The sequence below is a fragment of the Anabrus simplex genome, chromosome 12 (assembly GCF_040414725.1).
Source record: "Anabrus simplex isolate iqAnaSimp1 chromosome 12, ASM4041472v1, whole genome shotgun sequence".
Taxonomy (NCBI): Eukaryota; Metazoa; Arthropoda; class Insecta; order Orthoptera; family Tettigoniidae; genus Anabrus; species Anabrus simplex.
Genome location: NC_090276.1, coordinates 98,365,094 through 98,386,747, shown reverse-complemented (window position 1 = coordinate 98,386,747; position 21,654 = coordinate 98,365,094). Strand labels below are relative to the sequence as shown.

The following is a 21,654-nucleotide window of genomic DNA, read 5'->3' as shown; positions in this document are numbered from 1 at the left end:
GAATTTATTGTGAGATCTTTTCAAGGCCTGTCCGTTCGATAAATTCCCCGACGTATTTAAACAATTATTATTATTATTATTATTATTATTATTATTATTATTATTATTATTATTATTAAAAACCTCGTATTCGACAATTTACCAAGAAGTGGCACTGTAAAACGCCAGGTGCCTCACCATTAGTAATTTATGTGTGCGTGCGCGTGTATCGACGTGAACCGCGGACATGGAGTTAACGGTCTGTAATTCTGGAGGAATAAGGAATAAGGTGGGAGGGGGAGGGGAGGGGAGGGGAGGGGGCGAGTCAGTCGGCGACTTGCACGGGCCGGAGCGAGTGCGCAAGCGCGGGGCCTGGTTGCGCGGAGCGGTGCCACCCTCGACGGACGAGAAGCTCAGTTCGAGCGGCAGCAGGCTAACGATAGGACAGACAGACACAGCAAGCGCGCGGTAGTGAAGCACAAGATCTGATCTCCACTTCACGTCCTAGATCCCAGCACCGCCCTATACTCCCCGCACAACTCTCTTAGACTGGAGGCTACTCACCAGTATTTGGTAGGCACCGTGTCGCCACCCAACCCCGATCCCACGACCTCACCCGCCTCCAAGCGCCAACGTCGCGACGACAACACCACCATGAGCATGGAAGCGCCGAACGCCCTCAACCAGAGCATGGATTCGGTCCACACAGTGACCGGCGAGGAAGAGGTAGGTAAGTCAGTGGTCGTCATGGAAACCTACTGTGAAGTGAAGTGCTGTCTATGTATGTGTTTGATCAATGTACCTGAGTTCTTGTGCGACTTTTCTCCCCACACCCGAGTACTCTAGAGTGCGAAATTATACAATACTTGTCCCTCTCGTGTATTTGTAAAGTGCTCTGTTCATACAACCCACATTTCTCCAGACGTAAACTTCAACTTTTCTCTTTAATTGTGATTTATTTTAGTGTTAGTGTTTTAAGATTTTCGAGGGCTCAAGGCCGTGGCGAAACCACGGAAAGCCACTGTACTCGGCTAACTCCGTCACTCTTCTCAGCGTGTATTTCAACTTCTCTGACAATATTTTGTGTAGACCACATTCTCCGCTTGTTAGCTCCACGCCTACGTTTCTTGTTAATTGTGATTATTTTTGTCCCAGTTCTCATTATCTCTGTGCTTAAAGGACATGGGTTTGATTTACCAGACGAGGTACACCACGTTCCCACACCCCTAACCTAGGATTGAGATGATCCATGGAAAGGGTGGGTGGCAATCGGACGTGGGAAGGCGGTGGCTCTTAGCGGGTTCGATCCTGGTTCACCGGTGGTATTTGAAGGTGTTCAAAATACGCAAGCCTCCCGCCGGCACTGCGGACACAATTCTGGCGCCGTAAATAATTAGTTATTGGAATTTAAAGAAGTTTTTTTCTCAATTTGCTTTACGTCGCACCGACACAGGTAGACGTTATGACGACGATGGGATAGGAAAGGGCTAGAAGTGGGAAGGAACCAGCCATGGCCTTAATGAAAATGAGAAACCACGGAAATCCATCTTTAACATTGCGGACAGTGGGGTTCGAACCCACTATCTCCCGAGTGCAAGCTGATAGCTACGTGTTCCAAACCACACGGCCACTTGCTGGTTATATAATTATTATTGTTGTTTTTGTTGTTGTTGTTGTTGTTGTTGTTGTTGTTGTTGTTGTTGTTGATAGTTCACTGGTGGTTAAAGATTCACGTTACTTCCTCAAATGTGAGTTTGGGTTGGAAACAGCCTCAGGTCAGGAGATAGGTGAAAGCCACCGAAAGTAGATTTTAATGGTTGTTCAAAAATTGGTAGAGGTTGAAATCCTTGGTTGAATGCTCAGCGTAGTCGTCTTCAGTTTATAGGACGCCGAGTTCGATTCCTGACCAACCACTCAGTAGTGAATAGTTCCCTCTACATAGCCCTGGTATCCCACACGACTCCAGATAATTTAGAAGAAGAATTGGCGGTAACTCTGAGTATCGCAGACTGTTACTTTCGTTAGTTCATCTCACGCTGGACGTGGCTGTTCCCCGAGGACCTTATAAACGTGGTTGCCCGCAGTCTCTGTGTTCTCGCCACATTTGTGAAACTAAGAAGAGAGCCGTTTGATGCTGAGAAAAAGTTGTTTCTTGTTGTCTAATTGTTTAATTATTTGTTAAGCAAAGTACGATTTACTCTCCCTAAATGTGACAACGTGTGTGCTCTCAGGTGTGTCCTCCGTATATCAGGTCTTAAACAGAAATACATTATTTGTGATACAATATTGCTCTTTCGTCCCTCCAACTACTTTTACGATATTTGGAAATGCCAAGGTGCCAGAATTTTGCCAAAATAATCTGCCAACAGGAGACTGACCTTCAAATGCCCCGTACTGAGTCACGATCGAAGTCTGCAATTTGAGCCCTGCAACGTGTTCTTCTGATATCTCAGAGCTTGGTTATGAAAACAACGAAAAAGTCAATGACTGCTCATTTTCCTAGCAGGCCTCCACAGCCGACAGTGGACCTCTTGAGGATACAACCAACCTCTGGGCTGACATCTCAACAGCGCTTCTTATTGAACTCACCCTGAATGTAAAATGCAGACGATGTTTTCTGGTCAATATTCTTGATGTGGGGTTTTGCTTTCAGCGAACGGCTGTGAGTTTGGAGTAAAAGACCTCCGACCACAGGTAAAACGAATTTTGACCTTCACGAATGACTACGTTGTCATATTATGAAAGAAATGTTCAATTTAAAACTCAATCTATAAGATTCAGATAAGGTTCAGTGTGTTGAATAGTATCTGTACTTTTATGTGGAGATCGCATGAATTGGTAATATAAATTTCAGTCACCTGTGTTACTCCTCCTTCTAACTTACTTATATGCATTCAGCCTGATTTTACATTCAGATGCCCCTCCTGACGCAAACAGTATGTAAAGCTGCTGGTGATAATTTTTTGCTCTAAGAGAAAATACAACCCGGTATTAACACTAATCTGGGGAGAAATGAAAGAATCCGACAGTTCTAACACAGCGAAAATAAAGCGAAGGGTCATGAAGGTCTCGCATTCCTAATACCGTCGGGTCACTTTCAGTGGCGTCTTACGACAGACGTGGAGGGACCCATTCCCTATGACGTGTTTCTTGGGTGGTTGGAAGACACGCTTTCAGAACACCTTGCCGCGAAACTACACAATCACTATGAGCCAACGAGGGGACCGCCCTAAAGATACCCAGAAAATTGCTTTTGGCGAATTCGAAGTGCTTCGCATCATTTAAACCTTAATGAAGTGGCTAGCGCCCGAGATTCCTGAGCATGTGATTTTCTTTTTCTCTCTTTTCTTTCAATGTTTTATTCTGTGTTCCCGTTGAACAGTTGGGTACAAAAACGAAATAAAAAAGTCAGGTAGGCAATTAAGCATTTACTTCCACTAGACACGAGTCCCCTTCCTTCCCCGGAACACACTTACGTTGAAGTACTTCTCTATTAAACCATTATTTGAAAGGAAATTCAGTTTCTCACTTGTGGATGTAGATCTACTGTATTTCTGCTTTAGTTTGTAAGTTTGTAAGTGTGTGTTTTCTGTGAAGTGAAGGCGACACAAATAATTCCTTTGGCTGAATTAGAAAATTTTAACAACGTGAAGTGTCTACCAATACCCAGAGATTGTGTGAGATAAATTAGTTCTGTCTCTGTAGTTTAAAGAAATTTGAACTCAGTGCTCAGAGTTCATCAGTGCAAGCGTTTTCGCCATCCTCAAGTTCAAGGTGCTGAGTCGTGTCGGCGTTTCCGAAAAGCGCAAACTGTTGGGGAAACAGCCCTTTTCGAGCATTCTCTTCATTACGTCACGTTGCGCATGCTCGATGCGGGTGAGCAGGTGAGGATATAGAAACCTCACTGAAACAACGGAAAAGCCTGAAAACCTGAACAAATCATACAACTTACTTAAAATACCGTATCGCAAACTTAAAATAGCTCATACGCATTTCATTATGTCAGAAACAATGCACCACGTATTCAGGGCTGCCAATCGTATGGCGCAGAGTGTTATGAGACACCGGTAAAACGCATTAAAGCCCTATGAGTCGTATACACGTGGGCCAACAGAGTGCGCAGGGGCAGACCAAGGGCAGCAGCCGGACTCACCTGCGCTCCCAAGTCGAGAGCCTCCGGTTCCTCTAATAGTCACCTCGTGACACATGGATGAATGCCCCCCCCCCCCCCCACCTTCCCCTACAGAGGTATTTAATACTTAATTTATTATCCGCCGCCGCCCCATGGCACTACAGCCCTTGAAGAGCCTTGGCCTACCAAGCGACCGCTGTTCAGCTCGAAGGCCTGCAGATTACGAGGTGTCGTGTGGTCAGCACGACGAATCCTCTCGGCCATTATTCTTGGGTTTCTAGACCGGGGCCGCTATCTCACCGTCAGATAGCCCTTCAATTCTAATCACGTAGGCTGAGTGAACCTCGAACCAGGCCTCAGGTCCAGGTAAAAATCCCTGGCCTGGCCGGGAATCGAACCCGGGCCCTCCGAGTAAAAGGCATTCACGCTATCCCTACACCACGGGGCCGGCCCTTAACTTATTATACAGGTTAAAAACCGAGAAAATTAACGTTTAAAAGCCACAGGACAATTTCGTAAATTGTGTAAGGACGTTTCCCTGTAATTTGTCATTACCAGTGTGAAAACAAGTCGCCAACTATTCACGCTTTAGAAATGCCCGTCCCGGTTATCAAACACATATTTCCCACGTGAAGCTGTCTTCTTGTGTTATCGGAGCATTGCGGTGTAAGGAGCTCAACTCGCGAGTGTTAGTCTTCGTATCTAAATCCGCGACACAAGTAATGTCTTCGGAGGAGAAAGTAGCTCGCACCTCCACCTCCAACGTGACACGTTCTGTATAACTCCAGGGATAAGGCTGCACGTTTGTTGTTCCTTGTGTGAAAGTGGTCGTGACTATTGTTTTAAGTTGAACTACAGCTTGGAAACAATCATCTATTAGCAGTAGTCAGAGGGAAAAATGGAAGGAGTCCGACACTTGAAAAATGAAGGTATCGGTCAAAGAAAGACAAGGGCGACGAAGGGCGTGAAAATGAAAGACTCCCTAGGCCTCCATGCGTAATAACGGCGTCGGAAAAGAACAAAAGTTGACCAAGAGAGGTCGGATAAGATAGATGAAAGTGAGGAGCCTGGCACAAGTCGTTTGGAAGCAATGTGAAGACTCAGCTAAAGGTCCTCTGGTCGTCAACCTACGCTCCAAAGTCGAACGCCCTGGGGCAAGCAGGGATGAATTCTGACCTATGCTGAGTGTGCTGAAAGTCTTGGACTTTGAAAATAGGTGATAGGAAGATTAGCATTTGGAAGACAAAAGAGATAAGAAACCTGAAAATAATACAGAAATGGAACAGCTGAATCGGTTGAAGCAGTTAGTTCTAATAATGTTGCTGCTTACTACTTTCTTGACGGTTTTCGGAGACGTCAAGGTGCCGGAATTTTGTCCCGCAGGAATTCTTTTACGTGCAAGTAAATCTGCCGACACGAGGCTAATGTATTCAAAATACACCGGACTGAGCCAGGATCGAACCTGCCAGGATGATAAGAGTAAATCAAGAGATCGCACTAGCGATGTTCTGTGAGACTCTCAGTCTGTTTTCAGATCGACCGGGCTGAAATGAGCATATGCTATTCATGAGTGCTGCTAAAAACAGATGTGGTGGTGATTATTGTTTTTTCTATTTACTTTACGTCGCACCGACAAAGATACGTATTATGGCGATGATGGGATAGGAAAGGCCTAGGAATGGGAAGGAAGCGCCCATTGCGTCAATTAAGGTACGGCCCCAGCATTTGCCTAATATGAAAATGAGAAACCACGGGATCATTTTAAGGGTTGCCGACAGTAGGATTCGAACCCACTATCGCCCCAGGGGCTCTGAACTTTGAAGCGTGGGTTGGCGACCACAGGGCCCTAAGCTGAGTCCCGGCATTGCTTCCACTTACTTGTGCCAGGCCCTTCACTTTCATCTATCCTATCCGACCTCTCTTGGTCAACTCTTGTTCTTTACCGACCCCGACGCTATTAGGTTTGCGAGGGCTAGGGAATCTTTCATTTTCACGCCTTTCGTGGCCCTTATCTTCCTTTGGCCGATATCTTCATTTTTCGAAGTGTCGGATCCCTTCCCTTTTTTTCTCTCTGATTAGTGTTGTATAGAGGATGGTTGCCTAGTAGTACTTCCTCTTAAAACAATAATCACCACCACCAGCGAACCTACTAACTACCGGATTATTGCTTTAAGAAGAAGTACAACAGGGCGACCATCCTCTATATAACACTAATCAGAGAGAAAATTGGAAGGGATCCGACACTTCGAAAAATGAAGGTATCGCTTAAAGAAAAATAAGGGCGACGAAGGACGAGAAAGTGAAAGAATCGCTAGCCCTTGAGTGCTCTAATGCCGTCGGGGTCGGAAAAGAATAAGAGTTGACCAACGGAGGTAGAATGGGATACATGAAAGTGAGGACCCTGACACACGTAGCTGGAAACAATTTTAGGACTGAGCTAAGAGTCCCTGGGGTACAAACAGATAAGGACAAGGTATTCGGAACGAACAGTTAAAGGCTATGTTAGGTCATGTAAGGCGAATAGAGCAGGAAAATAATGTATTCGGGTATAGAGAGTAAGAAAAGTAGAGGAACACCAGGGCGACGATAATAAGACTCACTTTGTGATAAGAGATATGGAAATAACCCAGGCCGTTCAGCTACTTGCAAACGTAGGTTGTGGAGAGAGGGTTGCAGACTGAAGGTGTAGCGGTCTGTAACGAAGATGGTTGATGTATGTGTATTATTATTATCACAGTCCGCCTCAATAGCTAAATGGTTAGCATGCTGGCCTCTGGTCAGAGGGGTCCCGGGTTCGATTCCCGGCAGAGTCGGGAATTTTAACCATCATTGGTTAATTTCGCTGGCATGGGGGCTGGGTGTATGTGTTGCCTTCATCATCATTTCATCCTCATCATGATGCGCAGGTCGCCTGTGGGAGTCAAATCGAAAGACATACACCTGGCGAGCCGAACTTGTCCTCGGACACTCCCGGCACACCATTTCACTTCACCTCATTATTATCACAGTAGTTCTTAAATCATGGTGTGGACAACTTCCGTTCAAATGTAAGAACAAATAAATTATTTCTCTGCTACAGTTCTTCAGAAAATGAAAGCTTCATTAAAGACAGGATAATGAGTTACTAAATGAAATGGCTCTTGAATCACCCGAAAAACGATATTGACCACGAACAATAGAATGACCTGGCATGGAATATTTACGTCAGTAAGTTCATTAGGACGAGCATCGAACGTTGTCGCATTAATACAGTCTTAAAGTTCAATGTATTTTTTACTTCTGGAGCGGAGAGATAGTGAACTGTAATTCACTGTTTATATGTAACTTATTCTGTGACGATTACCAATAGCGAGTGTCTGGACTGTGGTTCTGATGTATTGTTTACCCGGTGTGTCCGTTAACTGTGTTGATCGCAAGGTTGTAGATTGGCTTGTAAAAGATCTGCGGCGACTCATTTATTATTATTATTATTATTATTAGGATGTTTAAGACAATTTTATCGCACTTTCGTCCTCCCATTTTAGCGTAGAGATGGCAAAAAAAAATGTATTCCGTTGAACGATACTTGGTTAAGTTTTAATTAATTATGTCACCAGGAATCTTACGGCATGGAATGTGAAATGGACCTGTTTCGAATAGCTAGGCTGCATCTGCTGGCCTTGAGCGCTTGATGTTCTCATCCACAGGAAACTGTCAGAGTTCTGTACCCCTCCGTTGAGATCATTTGTAGCAACGTATGGCATAACAATACAGTCGTAACATTGTTGTTTTAAGAGCAAGTACGACTAGGCAACACTAATCAGAGAGAAAAATGAAGGTATCGGCCAGAGGAAGACAAGGGACACGAAGCTTGTGAAAACTCCTTAGGCCTCTCAACCTAATACCGTTGGGTGGGAAAAGAGCAAGAGTTGACCAAGAGAGGTCGGATAGGATAGATGAAAGAGAGGAGTCTGGCAAAAGTCAGGACTCAGCTGAGGGCTCTGTGGTCGCACCCTCCCAGATCCCTTTATATGACTTCAAAGAACTTGTCGATAATTTATGCCATTCCCTAATTGTTCGTTATCTCTCCTCTTGAATTCCAACTTTGTGGTCATACAACGATCTTTCCTGCTTTTAAGAGCTGCACTCAAGCTTACTTAATGTCATCTCGGAACACACCATTCAGTCGAGCATCTCCTAAGTCTTCCCAGCCGGAACATTTTCGTAAACTACTCCTTTGTCGGAAATTATCCCGACCAAATCGTGCTGCTTTCCTTATTATCCTTTCCGAAGCAATTTTGGTCTGGGTCCCATACACTGGCGTCTTTCCGGACACTTACACAGCATTTCCTTTACAGCTTACTACAGCCCCCAAATGAGATCTGTTCACCTAATGAGTGAAGGCAATAATTAAAGGAATTTTTATCTCGTTTCCCGTCCATCTCACAATATGTCCAAAGTTCTGTAACTTACTTACTGCCCTGTGAGATCCGGTACAGGATCAGATACTCTATTTCTGTGAGTTTTATTTTCTGGAAATTTAGGTACCCATGCCTTAGTCACTGCCCTTTCCCTACTACGTTTCCGAGGCATGTAGGGGAAGCATCACAGGATTCTATCATTCTGCATAAAAGCGTACTTTACTTGATCAAGCCGCCTCTTATTTCCATCGCGCACCGGTCATTCTTAGTAATATTCTGACGTAAGTAAGAAAATATGTCAACTCCTTTCACTGTAGTATCATGTATTGATTATGCATGCAGTCGTTCTTTGAGGCTTTAATTCTCATTCCAATTTGTTTCGACATTAGATTCTGATATTGTCAAACCATCGGCGAAATGAAATATTCTGACAATATTGTCCCTAGTACTTTCACAGGCATCTCACATTCTTCTTTCTTCTGGCATTTTATTCATCATCAGATCTCCGAAACATTGTCTGTGAAATATCGTTACTTACACACTCAGAGAATGGGGCATTAAGCTACAAGTTTTAGTCACTTTATGCGGCCATAAAGCTGTTAGTATCAGCTTTTTATTGTCCTCCAGTGGTAACTCTCTCAAGATGTCTGTGGAAACGACAACTTCGTACTAGTAATTTAGTGTTGCGATATGTCTAATGTAGACAATTTCATTACGACCTTTCCAACGCTCATGGCCGAATATGCCAATAACTAAATTTCGGCAACGTAACTTCTCTGGCACAATGAAGCAAGGAAATACCAGAAGTAACTACTTTCGCGGATTTTCGCTCCGCTACGCCATCTTTGTCGATACGTAACGTTCAAGGGAACAAGAGATTGTACGCCAAAAAAGGAGTTCCCGTAAAAGTAATGAAATATTTTCGAGTTTTATTAAATCTAGGAACGGCCACTTTGAACACAGTCTAGTGCGATGTTAGCCTCGAGTAGCCTATCATCCTACCACCACCGCCACGCACACGGACCCAGAGGCCTGTTCGAAGGCCGAAGGACATCACATAACAGCTTAAGAAGAAGATTACCGAGCTCGATAGCTGCAGTATTCGGGAGATAGTGGGTTCGAACCCCACTGTCGGTAGCCGTCAAGGCGGTTTTCCGTGTGAAAATTGCACCTAAAATTGTCGCAGAAATATGAATACTGAAATGCGATTTGTTGCGGTTTGCACTGATGGACTAAAGCAGACGGATAGTTCATATCAAGCACATATAATGCCATCATTGATGATGAGGTGAGTCTTGGAACAAACAAACAAATAAACAAACCTACAACTGAGACCTAAAAACATGCAGGTACTCTTAATGTAGAGTGCACAGGTCTTAAAGTTTCTTCCTTCGAGCCCTCGTCCACAGGGTGGTGTGGTTAATGGGTAATCGATTTTTAGAGGGTCGATGGGCAATGTGGGGTCGTCAAGTAAATACAGCTCATCACACACCTGGGACAATTCTAGTTTGTGTTTTATCTCTGTAGATTATTCAATAATTTGAACTCACGTAATGGATCGGACGCCTTCCTGTTCTATCTTTACCACTAATTTTCTACTCTGCAGTTTGCAATTATGGAGTATCATCCTTCCTACAAACATATCCAAAATAATATATAAATGACTGATGAGGTTTGAGGATGACGTGGAGCTGGCTCACGATATGTTTATACCACCCAAAGTATGTAGGTAATGTCCGTAGGTGCACCTCTATGGTCGCAACAAGAAGTATAAATTGCCTAAAACTTAACTGCACAAAGAGGTAAAAATATCCGAAAAGGAACCTTAAAGTTGATAAAGAAGACGTAAAAATGCGATCCAAATTACATATTTAAGGAAGGAATGTGGTGTTTTAAATGTAAGATACTGGTCGTATGCAACATATAGCGCAAAAATATGTGAGTGAAATACTTCTTCTTTCGAACATTATATATTTTTAGATTAACAATACTAAAAAGGAACTGCGTGTTTGTTAAAAAGTAGTGGTTGCAGAATTTGGAATGAAACGGTTTTTCCACCTAGAGTGAATTCAGCGAACCTGCAAAGGACATAGTGGAGAGATCAACTGGAGTCACACTATTGTATCACAGTAGTCCTCTCCAGGACTGGTGTAGAGGGTCAGCACATTGAGGAACTTGTCTCACATCAACGGTTGTTAACGGTTTATACTTGAAGGAAGTATTTCACTTTTCTTGCACATACTCATCGTTCCTTCAAGCATTAGTTTCATTTCATTTCCTTCCCATTTTCTCTCTTAGTACTAGAAAGGTTAGGTCGAGTTGAGAATGGGTACGCAAAAGAACGTGAAGTTGCTATTCGGACGTAAAACACCTTTACGCTAAAACCGCCGAAAAAAAGGACAAATAAAACGACCATTTTCTGACCTACAAAGACCCTCGTCTTTGGACACTCGGGAAATAAAATTCCGAGCTCTAGTTCTTTAGAAATCGTTGCACTTGCTTCCAAGATCCACGGATTAATTTGATCTGCATCGCCAGCACGCTACTTCAGTTTGGTTGTTACAGACTGAACTTCTCCATTGAGTGACGGAACTCCTCGCGGATATTCAGGGGGCCGTGCATGGTTGTCATGGTAACAAGTTCACTGGAAGCACTAATCTTCAAGGATTCGTGATCAAACTGTAGACATTTGAAGACCACGGAAATATGCGATGGTATATTTACTGTCAACTTAAGGGAAGTCTTTAGGACAAAATTCCGGTACGTCGGTGCGTCTTTATACCCTTGCAGCCTACCTGACTGAGCTGACAGGAGCCACACACTGCTACAGTTCAGTTCTAGACAAGATTTTTGCTGTTTTAAAAAGGAGAAACAATTAGGGAACCATCGTCCACTTACAGTAATTACGAGGGAAAAGCCTAGAGCTCGCTTTTCTCACTGCAAACCACGGAACTTCTTGATGAGTTGTCTAAATCTTTTATATCATCTTCCGTAACCTCCACCTTCGTCAAGTCCAACGCTCTGCCGTGCTCTTTCTCAAGAATTCTAAGATTGTCTTCGTCACTCTCTAGTTATTATCCATTCTGAACAAGTGTCCCTTCCCTTCGTCACCAATCCAGCGACTCCTTCTGTTCATTCTTAGATTTCAGTCTTCTCTGAACGTTCTTTACATTTGGACTAGAATATTTCTGAGCATTATTTTTCTTTCTTCGGGATATCTTGAAGTCCACCTTTCTCAACCATATCCAATGTTCCTCCTTGTCCATTATTCCTTCATTCTCATACTTTGTCACCTTCTTCGCTCTTCTCTCCATGTTCACTTTGTTCTGTCCTGAAAACCTCTACAAGCCTCATTTTTAAATTTAAAAATAATTTTGTTGTATGTTTCATGTTCCTGTATTCCCATTTCTTCTAGACCCTTTTGTACCTCTTGGGTCCAGAGTACTTTTGTTCACAAAAAACTGTATCATTCGCAGTTTTAACTTCCCCTGGTCCGTTTCAGGAAGTGTCCGAAGAACTCTCCCCTTCTTTTCCGTATTATTATTATTATTATTATTATTATTATTATTATTATTATTATTATTATTATTATTATTATTAGTACATCCCTTTCTCACACATCCCGCACAGCTCGGGTGCTGGACTCCCACAATCGATGTAGTAGCCAGTTCACGATTTGGTACGTAAGTCCTCTCAAGTGTAGCGGTCAATGACATTGTGCTCGAAGAACGAATTCGCGACGGTTAATCTGCTCGTGCTTCAGTAAGCGTCCCTCCTCCTGCTTATGTTTCCCAACCCCGCATTGAAATCACTGTTTGCTGCAGACCTTGAAGATTGCCTCACTCACTGTGTCGTCAAGTCTTCTTTCATAATATTGGTATATCTTCTCGCTTGTATAGTATTTCTAGCCCTTATTCAGCCTTCCTACGAAAGTGACAGGAATTACATTTCGCTGCTACTCAAGAATCGTCCTCTACACAGCGTCGCACTACTAAGGGAGGCGCTACTGACGTGAAGGGGTGATGAAGAACCACCTCTGAAAACTATTCGTTTTGTTGTGAGGAGCTACTTGTCTTGACGGAGATGAGCGGTACGTAGCACACCAATGGCGATACTAGCTCCTTGCAGGCGTCGCGCTCATTAACATCATCACCACCTAGTTCGTTACCATGACGACTGAGGCCGTTCATTATGCTGGTATAGAAGATTAGAAGTGAAATACGCGCACTTCTCACATTTTCGGAGATATTTAGAACTTTGTGAACAATACAATAATCATTAACATCACTGTGAGGTAAAGAAAGATAGGAAACTATGATTTAATAATGTAACGTTTTCCGTTAGAGGTAATATTAACATTTGCTGATTCGACAACCTTAATAGTTGGTTCCTGCCACTGCTGTCAATTTGACTAGAAATACTTGCATATTGAAATAACCAAAGCAAACAGTAATAACCTCCATAGCACTTTCTTCCAATAACCAGACAGCCCTTCGTCAACTGTGATATTCTTCGTTTTTTGTTTTCGAGTGGAATCCGTTCCTGTAGTGGCACTTTCACCTGGTGGGGTAACAGTGCCGTGCCGCAGTTAGCTGCATGTCCTTGGCCGGTAATCAGCCGTAAAACAAAGTGCGCATGCGCTCACCGAACAGCGGACGTGGATTAAAAACTACAAAGTGCGAGGTTCACCTGTCGTAGTGCTAACCTTTGGTCTGTGGAGGGCGTGGTTCGATTCTCGGCCGCGCTGCGTGATTTTAATCGGCGGTGGTCAATTCCAATGGCTGAAATTTGTCTCTACACGTCTACCTGTACAACTAGCCAGTTTTGGAGGGAACAGATATTATAATGAGACTCCGTAATTCACACAGAAACCACGATTTTATTACCATTATGGATGAGTGATTCTTCGCAACTCTTTTACGAAATAGATAAATTGATAATTTCATTGAAAGTGTCATTTTTGCATCGCCATCGGTTTTTGAGGTTTCCTTATAATGGCTTAATTTTTGCAGATCCAACCAGCCTGCAGGTTGAACTGATATCTGCGTTATGTATGACAAGTGTGGATGACAATTGCAGATTTTCATGCCGCTAATATTAACGGAGAAATTCAACGTTATTGCTCGTACTATCCCCGAACTTTAAATATTCGAACAAATTCTGCCAACACGAACGGACAAACAGTGAACCTACTTTTGAGCTAATTCGACATGAAGACATTTGTGGTGTAGGTATGAGACCTTCCTGTACCGCAGTGCAGCGAGACTCACGTGACGTAGTCGTTGCCATGGACACGGGCGAGCCACTGACTACAAATCGTGTCGCTCTAATTATTTATTATATTATATTGTTTCCAATGCAAACGAAAATTAAACATAACACATCAACAATAACACGTTCAAATTATGGAACGGAATAAATAAATAACCCACAGGTCAAAGCCCATCTGTGTTCGAGACGATGTTGACATGTACTACCCGTGCTGGAGACATCTGTCTGGACACAGCGTCAGGACGTCGTGACCATTGGTCCCAAATTCTCTTCCAGCAAGACGCTCGTACATGGATTTACTTGGCGAATACAGTATATATGCAGACCGAGTCCAGATTTACCTCCAGATGTCCTACTAGGCAACCACACACTCCTGAAAAACTAAATGCAAACAAAGAAACTTATAAAGAAGATGTGCCCCTTCTCTCCATACAAGATATGATCTGGCATATCTCTGGCCTCAGTTTATGAGTGCTCATAGTGTGTACAGTACTAGTTTACACTACATATACAAACGTCATGGGAAGACACCGAATGTGATGTTAATATCGACTTTCTCCTCTGCTAGCCCTCACAACGACAGCAGCACGGCGAGGCGTCGACTCTACAAAGTGTTGGAATCGTTCTGGAAGGATCTGCACGCATGCATCTTGCACTGCTACCCATAATTTGTCTTGTGTGCTTGGTGTGGGGTTCGTGGAGCGTACACAAGCAACGACAGCATCCCATAAATGCTCGATTGGATTACGATCGTGGGATTTGAAGGGCCAGTGCATGGTTTTACTTCACTGGAGTGCTCCTCCAACCACCTGCGTGCCACCACAGAGCGTTGACTTGGCGCATTGTCCTGCTGAAACATGGCATGTCCATCAGGAAGCTCTAGGGCTATAAAGGGATGCAGATGGTCTGAAAGAATGTCCTCATACAATGCTCCCTGCCTAATTGTGACCATGAGAACGCCGCCCAGACCAGAACTGAGCCACTTTCCGCCTGGACACAACCTTGTTGACACAGCTTCTCGGGGCATACAGCAAACTATCACACGCCCATCAGCTCGATACAACTGGAAGCGGGATGTATCGGACCATACAACACCCTGCCACTGTTCCATGGTCCACTACCGATGTTCGCGGGCCCATGCACGTAGTTGAACTCTGTGTCGAGGTGTCAGCAAAGGTACACGAGTCGGTCGTCGGCTGGCGAAGCCTATCCAGTAAAGTTGTCTCCTTACAGTCCTGGTAGAAACGGGTTCCTGACTCCAACATTCAACTGGGTGGTGATCCGATTCACAGTAGCCCGTCGAGCGCCCAGTAAGGTTCCGCGGAGGCGACGTGATGTCCGTTCGCTAAAAACTTATGTTCTTCCCATGCGGCGGTTTACGCGGGTGGTAATAATCTCTGTGATATTGAAGATCCATCTTCGACTCTGTTGACCTGGGAAACCCGAATTCGCGTGTAATCTCCGCAACGCTATAACCTGATGATCATCCCGCGTTAACTCGCGACATGCCACCTTCACGACGCTGGTGTCTGTGACAGACTGCTAGCAGCAAAGCTCAGGGGTCGCACACGGCATATCTTCTAATCGGTCACCCCTTCCAGTGACGTTTGGAACTCAGTGTACATTCCTTCCTTCATCTCTAACCTTAGGCGACTTAAATAAACAACCTGATATGCGGACTATAGCTGCGCAATTCGCTGTGAGAAATCTTGCTATGTACCTTATTGAACCACCTTCATGATTATACACACTGCCAATGTCTTACTTACCTTGCGTTCTTTTCTGGACATGCCGTACTTTTCTATTCATCGCACGGCCAACGTCTCTCATGGGCTCCAACGATCAGTGCTTGTCCTGTTGTATGACAGATGTGCGAACGGAGAGTTCTAAATATGTTCTGCTGTCTTCAGAATTGTCGTATATGAAGTGAGCTGCTATGAGTTTTCTCTTAAATAAACATTAATATATTTAATATTCAGAAATAAAGAAAAGAAATTTCGTTACTGAAATCGTAATTTGCGTCTATTAGCAAGGGAAGGAAGGATTGCAACAACTATCGAAGTACAGTATATCATTGATCAGAATAGAAGGAAAGGTTTTCATTGGCATTTTGGAAGAGAGGGTGCGATCAGTATTTGAAAGTTGGCCGAAAACCAGTGTAGAGCGCCTGTGACGATCAGATGTGCCATATAACTGAAAAATTCTGCGAGAAGAATAGACAGTTATGTGATCTACAGAAGGTATATGACAGAGTTAGCTGCACTGACGGATTATGGGATTGTGGGTATATTATCAAAAGTCATATTTTGACAATTGGGCTACAGTTCTCGGTTCAAGATACTTACAGGGGTTATCTTTGAAATATGTTCATAATTTACACGGGTCGTCTACTGAAAGGGAGGGATTGCTCTACGCCAACGACTTGGTCTGAATGGAACTTGATGTCAGTAGGGAAGAAACGTAAGAGAACTGATGTCAGGTTAGAAATACAAATCTGGAACCCGTAGACCATTTCATCACAATCGGTTTCTTTCTTCTTTTATTAAATTAACATTTTATAAATCCAAAAGTATATGTGTATTTCTCTCCTTAAAGTATGATGACACCACTGTCATTAAGTGATACTTTTAAATTTCTAGGTTCACCGTTCTCAAGATCTCAGTACACTTCTTTAATTGCCCACAAGGATGACTTAAAAAGTTTACCTGTCCTTGAAATATACATAGAATGGCAGTAACAACTTGGAAGTTATTGAAGAGAAAATATTTAATTTTCCAGAACTCATGTTAATATATTTTTTACACACTTGTAATTTGTATTGTAGGTACTAGTGTTGTTAACTTGGACAAGAAGAATTATTACTTATAATGTGAAAGTTGTTTCCAAACTCATGTCATATGGTCTGTAGCTATTTAGATCTCTGTTTATGAACTAAGGCAAATAGATAGTTAATACTATTCTTGGAACGAATAGCGTTTTAGATTTTCAAGTGCAGGTACCCTTAAGACAGTGCACAGTCTTTCTTCCAATTACGCTCGACACTTATGATGTTTCTTTCTTATTTCTAGGTGAGTCCAGTGACCAGATATGTTGTCTACTGACTGTAAGTTACAAATCACTAGTTTTAATTCACGGTTTTGTCTTCATTTTCTGTCTCTTACTGGGCATACAGCACATGAAACTCATCAGATGAGTACATTACAGAATGCGGCCTAGTGGTCACCTTAGGGAGATGTAATGGGACCATTATTAAACAACAATTCTAACACCGCGCAGTGGCTCCCCAGTGCTAAGACGTTTGTGACCATTAGCGTGACGAGCTGCGAGGCAGCGTTCAGAAGATGGTGAGTTCGAATCCCAACGTCGGCAGCCCTGGAGATAGTATACCATTTTCACACTAGGGGAATGTTGAGGCTGTACCTTAATTAAGGCCACGGGGCCGATGGCCTTCGATGTTAGGCCCCTTAAAACAACAAGCATGATCATCATATATTAAGGCTACGGTCGCTTCCTTCCCAGACCTAGCTCCTTCTATCCCATCGTTGCCATAAGATAAGTCTGTTTCGGTTTGATGTAGAAGAAAAATCAAATAAAAAACCAACACTTATGTGACCTCGATAGAGTTTTGTTTACTTCTTCACCAGAGTTTCCTTTAAAAAGCACTCTTGTGGATATGGGTATTCGATGGCGAGGGTTACATTGTTAACAGATCTCCTCCTGTATTTTCTACAATATTCTCACTAATTGTGAGGATATTATATCGGATGTGGTCTCATAGGATAGATGGAAACGAGGAGCCTGGCACATGGAAGTGGAAGGAACGCCAGGACTCAGCAAAGGGGCCCGTAATCGCCAACCCAAGCTCCCAAGTTAACAGGCCCTGGGGCCCCTTTACGTCGCCTCTTACGAGAGGCAGGGGATACCGACCCACACACAGGTGGTAAGAGAGGCCAAGAAGAGGATGGTTAGACTTAAAATACTTGTATAGTAAGAGGTGTAGAACTAAAGGAAGTCACAGTGCTGTTAGCATAGTTAATTCACAGAGGCTTACAGACTGACCGCTGAATGCTATAACAGTCTATAAAGTTGTACCGAGGTATAGTGGAATATGAAGTCTATTTCCCCGGAAACAAACATTTTCTAATATCTTCAAACTAATTGCAGACAGTTCTTTTAAAAGTGTAGAATTTCGGACATTCCGAACACTATAAATCCAGGATTAATTTAACCTTTTGTTGTGGTGTCATGCGCTCATCATTTCATTACAAAAAATATGCACCATCTTATCGATTTCGAACGCAGCAAAGAATTTTCTGAAGGCCAGTAGATTTGTAACAGTGGAACTGTTTGTTCTTGAGAACGCTCACTGAGTACTCTCTCCACGGCGTTCATCATGCTAATACAATACTGGCTCCTCTTAAAACAGTAATCATCACCGTCACCTACTTCATAAGAGCAAACTATTGGGCGATTTCTTTGTAAAGTATTTTAAGTCCTATTTAAGACAAAAGTCCTTCTCTGATGGTGCCGCATCCCGTTCTTCGAGTTATAGTACAAAGGAAGTATCGACGGAGACGACCTGCATAGTGCTCTGTCAAGTGTGTGAGTTCAAGAAAGTATTGGAATTTCATATCACATTAGCTGAAGGGAATATTGTGATTATATATTTGTCTACATGGCGTCTTTATTCTGTTTTAAGTCACAGATCGAGTTTACAGTCCAATAATGAAGCGAAGACGAAGGTCATCTCGTAGGCCTGGGATTTATTCTTTCGGGTACAGCAGGGAGAAAGGTGGCAGTGGTGATTATTGTTTTAAGAGGAAGTACAACTGGACAACCATCCTCTATATAACACTAATCAGAGAGGAAAAATTGGAAGCGGCCCGACACTTCGAAAAATGAAGATATCGACCAAAGGAACAGAAGGGCCACGAGCAGAGTGAAAATGAAAGACTCCCTAGCCCTCGCAAACCTAATAGCGTCGGGGTAGGACCAAGAGAGGTCGCATAGGGTAGCCTGACACAAGTAAGTGGAAGCAATGCCAAGACTCAGCTCAGGCCCCGTAGTCGCCAACCAATGCTCCTAATTTGAGAGACCCTGGGGCCCCTTTTATTTGCCTCTTACGAGGTAGGGGATACGTGGGTGTTATTCTACCGCCCCCAAACGCAGAGTGTGTAGATAGAAAGCATGAGGATGAAGAGCCCAGCTCTGTCACCGCAAGCCGCTGTCCTATCTCACAGAGTTTCGATATTCGCGTCTTTGTCCACATGACGTCTTCATTCTGTTTTAGGTCACAGAGCCAACAATCACATAATTTCAAATCAATCTAGCCAACGAATCTGTTAAGAGAATACACAACACCAAAAATATCTCATAGCATTTTTTGTTTCGTATAGATATTTCAATCTGTGACCGTTTACCTCTTAAATGATGTATACGTTAGGCTAATATCTCAACCAGATATTATTAATAGTTTTTATACAAAATTCGTATGCTGTACATATTAAGGCTTTTATTTTAACAGTGAGTTCCCATAATCTAATATTTGTGTTACTTCAGAAGGTTTTTCAATGTGGGGGACTTGGAACTTCCTCATTTCCTTTATGTTGTTCTTATGCAAACGTTGACATTCTATTTTGCTGTCAGATCACACAAAAACCTCAGTAAATCGTATTGAGGAAGAAATGATTTTGAAAAATGTTCAGTTCAAAATTAATTCCATTTTTAAATCTGTCATTTCAGTTCCAAACCAAGAAAAATGCTAAATGTCTTAACTTAGATAAATTCTAACAAATAGTTCCTCCGTGAATCTATATGCCAAAGTCATACCATAGCGGATGTGGCTTTACGTAGTCGACTACACTGAACAATGATAAATCATATTTATTACAAGAATTCTGTACAATACATACATATTATTGGCAAAAGATAGTGTTCGATTTTATAGGTCGAGTTACCACTTACACACTGTTGATGATATCTATGCTCGTGACTCGGAAAACAAATTCAGCCACGAATGAACTAAACGTAGCCATATTGCTGGACGTATACCGCAGCTGACACTGGCGGTGAGCTCTATCGGGCATCGCTGACCTTGGAGTTAATTGGACTTGTTAGGAAAAGGTGATGTGGGGTGCTGAAGTCCGCCACTTAGAGCGATGAACACATTCGAGTCCAGTCTCAGACTAGAGCATGTGTAAGGTTCTTCTACCACTGATTAAGCTCTGTCTGTGGATCAGTGGTAGAGTGTCGGTGTCCGGATTCGAAGGTAGTGGGTTCAAACTCGGCAGAGGTAGTGAAATTTTTACAAATGTATATTCTACACTCCATGTCGTACGGTGTCTCTGGTGATACATCTGGTATTTACCCGACAAAATTCATTAAAACTCAGCCACAGACGCCCAAGAGAGACTCGGTTTACTCTGCCTGCCATCTAATGAGCGTGGAGTAAAACGGAACGTCGAATTGGCGTGCACACGGTAGCTGAGGTCATACAATTATTATTATTATTATTATTATTATTATTATTATTATTATTATTATTATTATTAAAACAAAACAAACAAACAAACCCCATGGCACTACAGCCCTTGAAGGGTCTTGGCCTACCAAGCGACCTCTGCTCAGCCCTAAGGCGTGCAGATTGTGAGGTGTCGTGTGGTTAGTACGACGATTCCTCTCGACCGTTATTCTTGGCTTTCGGGACCGGGATCGCTATCTCACCGTCAGATAGCTCCTCAATTCTAATCACGTAGGCTGAGTGGACCTCGAACCAGCCCTCAGGTCCAGGTAAAAATCCCTGTCCTGGCCGGAATCGAACCCGGGGCCTCCGGGTAAGAGGCAAGCACGCTACCCCTACACCACGGGGCCGGCACATTATTATTATTACCACTGAATATTGTAGCAATAATACTTTCTTTTCTTTCTTTCTTAATCTGTTTACCCTCCAAGATTGGTTTTTCCCTCGGACTAAACGAGGGATACCACCTCTACCACCTCAAGGGCGGTGTCGTGGAGAGTGAGATTTTAGGTCGGGGATACAACTGGGGAGAATGACCAGTACGTCGCCCAGGCGGCCTCAACTGTTATGCTGAGCAGGGGCCTTATTGGGGGATAGAAGATGGCAAGGGATAGACAAAGAAAAGGGAAGAAAGCGGACTTGGTTCCATCCTAGCATTTGCCTGAAGGAGAACTGAGGAAACCACGGAAAACCACTTCCAGGATGGCTGAGGTGGGAATCGAACCCACCTCTACTCCGTTGAAGTCCCGAGGCTGAGTGGATCTCGTTCCAGCCCTCGTACCACTTGTCAAATTTCGTGGCAGAGCCGGGAATCGAAACCGGACCTTCGGGGTGGCAGCTAATCACACCACAGAGGCGGACGTTGCAAAAATACACTGAAAATAAAAGTTCAGAGACAACAAGATCGATACTTCGCAAAGAACGCCTTATCGCTTCTATCCAGTTAATTATTTCCTTCGTGAAGCTCGAAAGGTTGTGGTGGTGATTATTGTTTTAAGAAGATCTTCTATTAACATTAATGACAGGAAGAACTTTAAAAGGTGTCCGGCGCTTCGGGCAATCAACATATCGTTCAAAGGGAGACAATGGGCACGAAGGCCTTGAAAATTGAAGACTCTCTGGGATTCGGGAGGAAAAGAACCAAGAGTTGACCTGGAATATCCCGTGGCGGGAGTATCTCGAAAAATAAGGAACTGGAACATGAAGTGTCTGGTGTAGACACGTCAGGCAGCCCATACCGTGCAGTGACAGTGGGATTCGAACCCACCATGCCCTGAATGCGTAGCGAAGTCGCTCGGAGCAAAGTCTGCCACGAGTACAGAGGAACGTAGTTACAAGTTGCAAGCGGACCT

General features: G+C 43.4%; 1 protein-coding gene across 1 annotated transcript in view; it reads left to right on the top strand.

The window, feature by feature from the left end:
- The first annotated feature begins 416 nt into the window (after nt 1-416).
- The window catches only part of cpo (couch potato), a 572,642-nt gene continuing 551,404 nt past the window's right edge, over nt 417-21,654 (top strand). Inside the window, exon 1 of the mRNA XM_067156211.2 lies at nt 417-705. Within this exon, the coding sequence (XP_067012312.2) occupies nt 634-705 (72 nt within the window). The 5' untranslated portion in view covers nt 417-633. The remainder of the gene's footprint in view (nt 706-21,654) is intronic.